The 12,364-nt window shown below is 44.8% G+C and overlaps 1 protein-coding gene across 11 annotated transcripts in view; it reads left to right on the top strand.

Moving 5' to 3' along the window:
- The window catches only part of TMCC3 (transmembrane and coiled-coil domain family 3), a 308,376-nt gene extending 303,561 nt beyond the window's left edge, over positions 1-4,815 (top strand). For all 11 annotated transcript variants that reach the window (XM_050747181.1, XM_050747178.1, XM_050747185.1 and 8 more), the window contains one exon: positions 1,321-4,815. In XM_050747181.1, coding sequence (XP_050603138.1) covers positions 1,321-1,623 — 303 coding nt within the window. In that variant the 3' untranslated portion in view covers positions 1,624-4,815. The remainder of the gene's footprint in view (positions 1-1,320) is intronic.
- The last annotated feature ends 7,549 nt before the right edge of the window (positions 4,816-12,364 follow it).

Here is a 12,364-nt window from a genome sequence, read left to right as displayed (position 1 = left end):
TTTCAAGAAGCTCTGATGGAGATGTCAAAGAGGCACGGAGATCTGTGAGTCAATCTCAGAAGAGAGAACTGGCCTAGAGATTAGGTCAGTTGTAGTCATCTTGTGTCTTAGTAATGGAAGACTTGGCATGGATGAGATCCAGGGAGATAGCCTCGGATGGTGTCCTAAGTAACACCTTGTTCAGAGAGCAGGCGAAAGCACAGTTGCCCCGCAGTCAGCCCCAGTCCCTGCCCCTCCCTTCTCTCGCCTTCCTCTGCCAATCTCTAACCGATGGACAAAATCTTTGAGCAGTGGAAATAAGGACTGGCCATTGGAGATCCCACACACTCCTTGGCTGAAGGTGGAGTAGTCACAGAGTGGAACCTCCCTCCTTCTCTGCTTTGTCCCTGATGGCACCAACAGGCACCAATATTTTATATAACTTTATTTCAAAAATAGGGAAAGTCAGGCTGAGCACGGTGGCTCACGCCTGTAATTCCAGCACTGTGGGAGGCCATGGCAGGCAGATCACTTGAGGTCAGGAGTTTGAGACCAGCCTGGCCAACATGGTAAAACGCTGTCTCTACTGAAAATACAAAAATTAGGTGTGGGGACGTGCACCTGTAATCCCAGCTACTCAGGAGGCTGAGTCAGGAGAATAGCTTAAACCCAGAAGGCAGAGGTTGCAGTGAGCCGAGATCACGCCACTGCACTCCAGCCTGGGTAACAGAGTGAAACTCTGTCTCAAAAAAAAAAAAAAAAGATAAAGTAGGCTGGGCATGGTGGCTCACACCTATAATCCTAGCATTCTGGGAGGACGAGGCGGGCAGATCACGAGGTCAGGAGATCAAGACCATCCTTGCCAATATGGCGAAACCCTATCTCTACTAAAAATACAAAAATTAGCCAGACATGGCAGTGCGTGCCCGTAGTCCCAGCTACTCGGGAGGCTGAGGCAGGAGAGTCACCTGAACCCAGGAGGCGGAGGTTGCAGTGAGCTGAGATGGCGCCACTGCACTCCAGCCTGGCAACAGAGCAAGGTAACTACGTCTCAAAAAAAAAAAAAAAAAAAGTAAAGTCAAAAACTTAGCCATACTTCCTCATTTGTGGCATTTTGTGGTTGTGTCCACATGCTCTTCTACTCATGAGCAACAGGAGAAAGTGAGCCTGGGATTCTTGTTCCACATCTTTGTCTGTCACCCTCATCAGCAGTTTGGGGATTCGCAGCCGCCTGGGCATTGGGCTTTCGGAGCCGGGGCTTTTGTGTACAGCTGAGCGAGCACTTGCATGTTGCTCACGATCCCAACACCGTTTGACCCTTGCTGTCCCTCTTGCCCACAGGAAGCCTTGGAATCCTGCCAGACTCGCATTTCTAAGCTGGAGCTCCACCAGCAAGAGCAGCAAGCTCTGCAGACAGACACCGTGAATGCTAAAGTTCTCCTGGGGAAGTGCATCAACGTGATCCTGGCCTTCATGACTGTCATCTTAGTGTGTGTGTCCACCATCGCGAAGTTCGTCTCGCCCATGATGAAGAGCCGCTGCCACATTCTTGGCACCTTCTTTGCCGTGACTCTTCTTGCTATATTTTGTAAAAACTGGGACCATATCCTGTGTGCCATAGAAAGGATAATAATACCAAGATGAAGCCGCTGGTTCCTGCCTTCAAGTTCTTTCAAGTTTTTATTTTAAAGAAAACTCTGTGCATATTACCAAATTTTACAATGAATGATTGTGCGGACTCGTGTGCAAGAAAAACTAGGGCTGTGTGGTGTAAATAACTACAATTCTCTTAACTCGGTAGCAGTTGCCAACTCAGTCCTTGTACTTTGTTAACACGAATCTATTTCAGAGCTCTCCTACCTTGCTCACTGCCTTAATCAGACCAATTTCCTGCCCACCTGACTAGCCCAGCGTGGTAAACCTCTGTATATCGAGACCTTGGCGTAATTGGTGATCCAGAAGAAAGGTCTCTCTCCTAAGTCTCTGTCAGAATGGAGCTTCACAATTGCTAATGGTTGTTTTCTGTGAGTCCTATAAAAAGCAAGGATATGCATGATTCAGGGAATGAAGAACCACAGGCTTGGGCAGTGTTAAACACTGTGGCCTTTGGTCCCCATGTGATCCACCCTGCTTGTCTCCAGGCAACCATAGGTCCCGTCATGTACTCAGTGTCCACAGCGGTCAGTCGTTTGTGACCCTGTAAGATGGAAATCTTATCACACACCTGTTATCCAACAAGTCTACCTGAGGGGTTTTGTTACACTTTAAATGGTAAGACATAGGGATTTATGAATGGAGCTTTCCCCTTCTCATATGCAGGAAACAGACACCTGATTTTACCTGAACTGGCCAGCAAATGGCCAGCCTTCAGAGTGTGCAGGAATGTTTTCAGATCCCTCATCAGACTATGACTTTAACATTAATTTGGAATCCCGTGAGCACTACTCTGAAGGTTTGTGTTTTGGCAAATCTTTTTTTTGTTTTGTTTTGTTGTTTTGAAACAGTGTTCTGCTAAATATTGCCCAGGCTGGTCGCAAACTCCTTGCCTCAAGGGATCCTCCCACCTCAACCTCCTGAGCAGCTAGGACTGCAGGCACAAGCCACCATGCCTGGCTGTTTTTTTGGCAAATCTTGATTGTGATAAGCCCCCCTGGAGGATATGATTCACTTTATGTGATTCATTTTATTCACAGGTCTGTGAGGGACTGCAAAGCTTACTCAGGAAATGAAAACAAATGACGGTCATGTTGCAGTTTTTTCCTTGAAGGACGACGGAATCATAGCCTCTAAAGTTAAAGTGGACTGAGGTGTCAGAACACTGAAAGCATGAGGAAACGAGGACATGGGGTGTGACTGAGTGGCAGCTAGATTAGTGGGGGCAGTTTACCTGGATGAAGATTGAGTGTCCTTTTCAAGATGTGAAAGGCTAGCAAGAATAAAATAAATAAGTCCAGTGTTTGAGCCAAGGTGGACCCCTGTCTCTTAACATCTCACCGAACGTAAGTCCTGAGGTACTAGGATGGCCACACTGCCTCTGCGCTGAAAGCATTCAAAAGTTCACATCCCTGTGTGGGGGATACCGTTCACCACCTTCAGCCTAGATGATACTTTCCTTTAAATCTGTGTCTCTGTGTATATAACAAAGAGGAAGATGTAAACAATGTTCATGGAAACTGCTGCTGAGCCCCTTGTCCCACCACTCCCGCCAGCTGCTGCAGGCAGGAAGGCATGTGAGTGCACATTTTCTCCCAGAAGATATCAGGTCTCTTGGATTCAAATTAAGTGCAATATTTTGCAAACAGCTCTTCTTAGGGAAATCTCCTGAAGGAAAAAAATGTGACAGAATGTGCCATAGTCTGAGAGAATGGAATAGTTGAGCATTTAGTACAAAGTCCAGTGTGTATGAGTTGGACTTATGCAGCTCAAGCTTGCTTTTTTTTTTTAAGTGTGCAATTCAGTGGTTTTAGTAAATTCACAAACTTGTTCAACCATCACCACTATCTAATTCCAGACTCATGCTTTTTTAAACAATAAATGTCATTTCATGAAATCTTTGGTGATAAAGTATTTTGGATTCAGGGAAGAGGGAATTACCAGTCCCACTCCGATCTCATGACTGTCTCTCCTTTCATTGTCAGACTCCCCCTGGTCTCCCACGTTGATGTGTATACACTGATCGTTCAATGAAGTCCAGGGGACAGATAAGGAGACCAGGTGCAAGGCAGGGAGGCAGAGAGAATGTTGTGCTTCCTTCAGCTTTTGTATTTCCATGGCCAGCATTACCCTTTACCTGTGGGCATCAGACTGAGCGTGGGCTGAGAGCTGAGTGTAACTTACACTCCTAAATCAAGCTGGGGCCTGGATGGGCCCCTCTTGGTATCTGTGAATCTTTCCAAGCACCACTTTGGACACACCAGGTATTGAGTGCTGCTGTTAGTTTAGAGAATGAGAGATTTCTAACCCTTAGGTGAAGGGCTCTGGGATGGTCCAAGAAGATGTAGGCCTCATTCTCACACTAGCTCACACCATTCCAGTGCTTAGCCTAGCAAATGTGCTTTAATGCACACTTCTCAGACCTGCGATCTGTGTATCTTCTCCTCAGTGACAGAAGTAGAGAAGAGAATGAAAAGTAGCACACTCTGTCCCCTCTAGTCTGGAGCTGTTTTCAGAACCTGCTAGAAACTAGCTTTATTCTAACATACTGTAGGGTCTAAATCCTCCTACCTGGATCATGAATTCCTTTTAAAGAGTTCATATTTTCATTGACTTTCACTAAATGTCAAATAACCTTGTTTTCACTTCGATAGGCTCAACCTACCTGGCATATTTATTTCGCAGTCTTGTTGAAAGTTCATGAAACTTCGTACTTTTTAATAAGATGATACACTCGAAAGAAACCTAATCTCTGCAGTTTATTCTCTCTTAAGGAATAAACACTCCCACTGTTCTCTTTAATGCGTAAGGAGATTAAATGACATTTTAGAAATATTACAATTAAAAATAGTGATGTGTAGCTATAACATATGCTGGAATTGGATATTTATGTTTGTGTCAACTATAATCCTTTCTCCACACCTTTCATTTATGGTAAACATATTGGGCCAAGCCCAAGATGAAAGTGCTTGTTGGGTGGGTAAGCACCGCCTGGTCACTCAGCAAACATTCCTGAGTGTCGATGCTGGACATTGGATTCTAGCACTGCGTTTATCTGGTGACATACTGTCCTGTGGGTCTTGAGTTGGTTATTTCAAGTTCAAACTTTGAATATGATTAAACCGGAACACCATCCCTCGCCCACCACCAAAAAAAAAAAAAACCAAAAATGGAAACCCATAGTGAAACAGCAAAAAAGCACTTCGTTGCTGGGTTTGGACAATGAATGTGGGATTAGTCCCAAGTTTCTAGCTTGGAACAGTAGCCTCTTTGCCTGCGTGATCCTTGTCAGCTATTCACAGAAGGAAATCTGAAACTCCGTCTTTCATTTCAGCCGTGGAGGCTGTTATCCTTCTCTGTCAATTAGCATTCATGTGGTTTTCGCTCTTTCTAGCTCTGTCACTCTTGTTTTCAATTAAATATTGCCCCACTCTGTGTGTTTATTGCCTTGCCATTTCTCTAGCATATCAGGTTTAATTACGGGCTCAGTAATAATGAGGAACTAGCTTCTCTCAGGCAACTAATTACTTTTGTCTTTTTTGGTCGGATTGTGCCAAATTATTTTGCATTGAATGGGAACGTTTTTGCAGTGAATCCAGATATTGTTGTATTGGTTTGGAAAAACATTTAAATATATTTATTCATGTGAACATGTGTGATTAAACAACCTATTTTACATGTTTCTGTAATTCTGAGGAGTGGGCTGGGGGTAGGAAGAAATGGCATCACTTAAAATTCAGGGCTTATGTGAAGAGGTGTTTTAAAGTTAGCATATGCACAAAGGAATGAGTTGGTTTAAAAAGATAAATCACTGCAAAGAATGAAATTGGCTTATTCACATCAAAACTAGATAAGATGTTAAAAAAAAGATATGAAACAGAACCTATAGTTTCCTGAAATCAGTACAATTCTATTTATAAGAAGCTGGAAAGCAATGCACCTTGATTGTTTTAGGAATGATTTATGTGTTGCAATTTTAATTTATTTAAAGCATGTCTACTGTGTTTGTCCTAAGAGAAATATTTCAACAAAACGTGCTCTGTGTTTAAGATATGTTTAGGCAGTAGTTAGCAACTCTGAAAGTAGAAACTGGAAATGTTTATTGTGAGGCTTGTTGCAGAATTTCCATTTTGTGAGTTACTTCTTAGTTTCATGTCAGCCTAAAATTGTGAATTCCCTGTAGATTTTCGCCCCATTGTGGTGTCATCAATGAATTCAAAGCAGGTGCCATTATTTTTTTAAATAAACACTTGATGTTAGCTTTGGGTGTTAAATAAAGAGGTAGATTTCTTAAATTTTCACATTTGTTGGAGCCCATCTTAGTAGCAAATGTGTGTGTGTTACCAATTTTTTTTAGTAGATTTTATGTTTTAGAGCACTTTCAGGTTCACAGCAAAATTGAGCAGAAGGTACAGAGATTTCTCTTCTGAACCCTGACCCCAGACAGGCATAGCTTCCCCTCCACATTAGCGACATTTCCCACCAGAGTGGTGCATTTGTTACACTTAATAAACCTGCATTGACACACATCATTATCCACAGTTCATAGTTGAGGGTTCATGGTGGTGTCATTCTGTGGGTTTGGACAAATGTATGACTACATGTTTCCCCCGTTACAGTATCACACAGAATAGTTTCCCTAAAAATCCTCTGTGCTCCGTCTATTCATCCCTCTCTCCCCCTGTAGTCAATTTTTAAATGAATCTCAAGTCTTTGATATCGTAGGAAGTTGGCGATGTGTGGCCCGTTGCTTGAGCCCTGGCAGAAGGAAGGGTGGTGTATTCACAGTCATGCTAAGATACTAGCAAACATGGCCTTGTGTTGAAAAAGGGGAAGTGATGGCGAGGACAAAGCAGAGCCTTCATGAGCTAGAATGAGACAAGAGCAATGCCAGTCGGGTGGGCACAGGGCAGAGCACAGGAGGGAGCAGACGCCTGACTCCAGCAGTCGGTTTAGTGGGCTGTCTCCAGTTTGTCTGGGGCTTTGGTGTCTACAATGCGCTTGATTTCACTGTGTGTGAACTCATACGAACCAGTCCAGTGGTACCGATACCAATGCTATTCCTACAATATTCCCTGTTTATCCTCAGGAGATGCCTGAAACCTCAGATAGAACTGAGCCCTGTATATACCATTTTTCTTATACATACATACTTATGATAAAGTTTAATTTATAAATGAGGCACAGTAAGAGATTAATGACTAATAATAAAATGGAGTGATTATGGCCATGTACTGTGCTAAAGTAAAATAAAGATTACTTGAGCAGAAGCAGTTGATCTTATAACCAAGACAGCTGCTAAGTGACTCACGGTCCGGAAGCATCTATGGGGGTGTCCAGTTTTTTGGCTTCCCTGGGCCGTATTGGAAGAAGAATTTTCTTGGGCCACACATAAAATACACTAACGCGATAGCTGATGAGCTAAGACAAAATCACAAAAAAACTCATAATGTGTTAAGAAAGTTTACAAATTTGCGTTGGGCCGCATTCAGAGCCATCCTGGGCTGCATGGGCTGTGGGTTGGACAAGCTTGGTCTACAGTATAAATACACTGGACAAAGGGAGGATTCAGGGACCAGTTGGGACAGTACAGGGCACCGCCAGATCAGAATGGCCCACAGTTTTAAACTTACCAATTGTTTACTTCTCCAATTTTTCTTTCTTTTTTTATTTTAACAGTTCTGTCACCCAGGCTGGAGTGCAGTGGTGCGATTTCGGCTCACCGCAACCTCTGCCTCCCGGGTTCAAGCGATTCCCCTGCCTCAGCCTCCCAAGTAGCTGGGATTACTGGCATGCACCACCCTGTCTGGCTAGTTTTTGTATTTTTAGGAGAGACAGGGTTTCACCATGTTGTCAAGGCTGCTCTGCAACTCCTGACCTCAGGTGATCCACTCACCTCAGCCTCCCAAAGTGCTAGGATTACAGGCATGAGCCACTGTACCTGGCCTGTTTCTGGAATTTTTCATTTGCTATATTTGGATCTTGGTGGGCTACAGGTAACTGAAACCACAGAAGCAGCACCGTGGCTGAGAGGGGACTGCTGTATCAGCAGGTAGAATGGAAGCTCAGACACACGAGCCTTTCCTGAGGTCTTGGCTGGTGAAGAATTCACGACTCTGTTTTCCTCATCCTGCCTTTTTAGCCCTCTGCTTCCAGTCACTTCACGTCCTGACCAGTTTTCTACTTTGGTCACTTACCCTGTACAGACAGACAAACTGGAACTCTCAGATGATAGAAAAATTCTTAACTACAGCAGCCCATTCTGTGCCCTGGAAAATGGAGCATAGCTGAATGTTTGGAAATCTTATGGGGAACAACTGTTACTTTGCAGACTATTGTCATTTGATGTCTGAGGATGAATACAGACAATGGAAGTGATTGAATGAAATATGTGTCCAGCCCAGCATATTCCTAAATGTTGCAGTAGGGAAAACACCTTACCAGTTCTGTGTTTCCCTGAAAAAAAAAGAAATGGGGAAAAGTGATGTTAGTTGGTTTCAAGCTTCATTAAGCATAGTGCTATAGAATAAAGCAATATTTACCAGTTTTAAGTAATGTATGGATTTTTTCTTTTTTGAGACAGGGTCTCATTTTGTCACCCAGGCTGGAGTGCACTGGTGCCATTAGAGCTCATTGCAGCCTTCATCTCCCAGGCTCAAGTGATCCTCCTGCCTCAGCCTCCCAAATAGCTGGGACTACAGGCAAGTGCTTCCATGCTCAGCTAATTATTTTATGTTTTGTATAGACAGGGTCTCACTTTGTTGCTCAGGCTGGTGTTGACCTCCTGGGCTCAAGTAATTCTCCCACCTTGGCCTCCCAAAGTTTTGGGATTACAGGCATGAGCCACCATGCCCCACCGGGATTTCTAATATAAGAACTTATTTTGGGCCGGGTGCTGTGGCTCATGCCTGTAATCCCAGCACTTTGGGAGGCTGAGGTGGGAGGATTGCTTGAGCCTAGGAGTTCAAGACCAGCCTGGGCAACATAGTGAGACCACCCGCCTGCATCTCCAAAAAAAAAAAAAAAGAATTAAAAAAAAAGAAGTTATCTTGTACATCTGAGGAGGTCCATAGTCACCATTTGACAAAGTAATTTCAAGTCTTAATAACAATTAATAATAGCCTTTTAAAATTTGCAATTAGGTTTATGAGTATCTGTAGCCCCACATACAGAGTTACTTTCTAATAGGTGTGATTATGAGATGTAGAAATTTGTGGGTCATGTAAGGAGCATGACAATACCAAACAGCACCTTTCTGGGCATTCATAGATTTGGGATAATGCCTGGCATTCTTCGAAATTTACTGTGTGCAATGTACTGTGCCAGGTGCTTTACTTGCACTATCAAAGGTAATCATTCCAACACCCAACAAGACAGGCACTATTATTTCTGCTTCATAGATGAAGAAACTGAGGTTCAGAGAGGTAAAGTAATGAGTAACATCAGGCAACAGGTACTGGGGGATCCCCAAGCTGGTGTGACTGTAGCCTACATGGGTGACTGCTGCCCTACTCTGTAATAGAAGGAATTGAGCAACTGGTTTCTTGTCAGTCAGGGATCACTTTTAATCCTAGGACTCTAACAGGACAACTGAGCAGGAGTATAATTTGTAATGAATAATATGGTTACAAATTGTGCATTTCCATCTTCATGCTGCTGGCCATACTAGATGAGGGCAGAGATACCTGAAGCCAGCATCCTTGATTTTTGAAGAGCCATGAGCTGACAGATTTGTGGACAAAGAGAATGGAAAGCGATTAATTACAGAAACTTTTACACACTCCCTGGCTTCCTGAGATTCTTGAGGTATATAATTGGCAGTTGACGCGGCTGAGTGTTTCTCAGCTTTTTTGCTCAGCTCTGAGATGGTGAAGTCCCTGGTGGCTTCTGCTCTGAGGCTGCATGACATCTGCTACCATCTGTGGTGGCTACCTCAGAAATCCCTCTCCTTGCTAAGCCAGTCAGGATCTCTCCCTTGCCAGGCCTTTAACTTGACTAAAGCAGTTAACAGGAACATGCGTCAGCCATGTTAACAGCTGTTTTGTTGGTGGTTACTCCACTCCGGCTTAGGCATTGATAATTGGATTTCTTTTCTTTTTTTTTTTTTTTTTTCCTGTTCTGCTTTAAAATAAGCCACTGAGTAGTAGAAGGAAAATAAAGTCATGTACTTTCTGGTCTGTACTAGCAGTGAGGGACTCCATTTGCTAAAGAAGCTCTTGGAGGCCTGGATCCTTCTCTGATTCTTAGACTGTCAACGTCACAAGCAACAGTGCTAGCCTAGCCTTCTACCAGGGGTTTCCTCCCAAAGTGGTTTTGAATTCTCTTCCTTCATCATATTTCTTCTGTGTTTTGATGCCCAGGTCTTGTAACTCCAGGGAACAGTGAACTGTAAGACCCCAAAACTTAGGCCACAGGTAGAAGTTTATACATCCCCACACACAGTGGCTTAAGCCAGCAGAGACCCAAAGACATGCTTGGATTCAGAAAGGTGGCTGTCCCCAAACATGGTCAGAATTGTTGCAAGGTGACTTCCTGCTATGCCTTGTCAACAAGAAACAATTGACTAAGAAAATCCATGGAGGCCAGGGAGGGTGGCTCACACCTGTAATCCCAACACTTTGGGAGGCCGAGATGGGCAGATCACTTGAGGTCAGGAGTTCAAGACCAGCCTGGCCAACATGATGACTGTCTCTACTAAAAATATATATATAAAAAGAATAGCGGGATGTGGTGGTGCGTGCCTGTAATCCCAGCTACTCAGGAGGCTGAGGCAGGAGAATTGCTTGAACCTGGAGGCAGAGGTTGCTGTGAGCCAAAATAGCGCCACTACAGTCCAGCCTGGGCAACAGAGTGACACTCCGTCTCAAAAAAAAAAAAAAAAAAAGAAAAGAAAGAAAAAGGAAAGTCCATGGAAACCATGAATGAGATGGAATGGAGGAGACCCTTTCAGTCGATAAACAATCATCCTCAAAGGAGAAGGTGGAGGGATGCAGGAGGCCGGTGACTGGCTCTCTGGGTGAGCTGGAGAGTGACGGCTGTGTCCCTGGAGCAGGCAGAGATCCTGCCTGGCCAGCTGCACTCAATCTTCTGGGTTTCTGGTTCACAGAGCTGGTTCACGGCCTCCCTGAGGCTATCGACTCTGTGCAGGCTCCAAGCCAAGCTGGGGACTGCTTGGCAGCCCCAGTGAACCCTTTCTACTGGGGACAGATTGAGCTGTCCGACAGGGCAGAACGTTTCAGCTCCTTGGCAGCTGTATATCCTTGAATGTAAATCACTACATTTGCTTTCTCTTGTCAGGGATATTCTTGTCAGAGTGAATCTGTTAGCATGAATCAGTTTCCCAGGAGTGGGCACCTAATAAACTGATAAAGGCATTTCTGAACTCCATGACATGTGGGAAGCCCAGCTCAAAACTCGGGGACTTTCCCCTTACTGGCAATTTGATTAAATGAGGATGAGGGGATGGGAGGGGTGGTGTTTCACCTCTAGAATCGCCCCTTTCTAAACTGTTAACTGCCTAGAATTATAGGGATTAAATGAGATAGTAGATGCTCAATAAATGCATTAAATTATTGAAGGCCTGGGGTGCCCAAGGGCCTTCAATAATTTAATGCATTAATTAATTAGTTTATTTATTTGAGACGGAGTCTCAGGCTGGAGTGCAGTAGCACGATATTGCTCAGGCAACCTCTGCCTCCCAGGTTCAAGCTATTCTCCTGCCTCAGCCTCCTGAGTAGCTGGGACCACAGGCATGCACCACCATGCCCGGCTAATTTTTTGTATTTTTAGTGAAGACAAGATTTCACCATGTTGGCCAGGCTGGTCTCAAACTCCTGGCCTCAAGTGATCTGCCCATCTCGGCCTCCCAAAGTGCTGGAATTACAGAATTTAATCCATTTATTGAGCACCTGCTACATGCCATGCACTGTTCTAGACAGAGTACAAAACAATGTTCTTATCCTCTTGGAGATTACATTCTGGTGGGGGAGAAGTCAGATGAAAATAAGATAATATTTGGAAGGGGGAAGGCCCAGGCTCTTGGCGTGTTAAACTTACCGTGATATCCTTACAGAGAAAATGAACTTTCTGAGTGTTTCTCTGAATTTTTCAGCTCAATTTCACAGATAGCTGTACGGCACAGCTGAGTAGACTCTTCCAAAGTAGAAATATTTCTGAGTCAGAGAGACTCAGCACAACAGCAGGAGCACTGGGAAGACCTGGGGTGGTTCTGTTTGGAAAGGGGATTAGATGCTCCTGGTACTCCTGCTCAAGTGTTTTTGGCTTGAAATGAATAACATGCAAATGAACACCTGGGGCTGAGTCAGCAGTGAGTAACCCCCTCTGCCGGGACGCCCAGCCCCGAGGCATACACAGGGCCGCCCCTGCTGGCTTCTGCACCCCTGAGACGCTTCCACAGCAGCCTCTGCACCTGACCCCCGGCCATGCCCATGCCACCTGTCCAGTCAGAATTCCAGATCCGGCCAGTGGGGCTCTGCTGATGAAAACAGCAGATTACCTGGAAGCCCGGGACTTCAGTGTTTCTTCCCGCAGCAAGTGCTGAGGAAGCCGCTGCCTTCCCTGGCACCCCCTTGCTGAACAGCTTCCCTTCTGCAGAGGGCTGGGGTCCCCACTTCATCAGGCCTCAGCTCTCCCCTCGGCTCACCCCTCCTTCTTCACGCCACTCCAGCCCTCCGTCCAAGACAGACTCTCCCACCTGGGCCCCCTGCCTCTT

This window comes from Macaca thibetana, chromosome 11 (assembly GCF_024542745.1).
Source record: "Macaca thibetana thibetana isolate TM-01 chromosome 11, ASM2454274v1, whole genome shotgun sequence".
NCBI classification, from domain to species: Eukaryota; Metazoa; Chordata; class Mammalia; order Primates; family Cercopithecidae; genus Macaca; species Macaca thibetana.
Note: the sequence above shows the minus strand (reverse complement) of the source record. Positions and strands in the feature narration are given on the sequence as shown.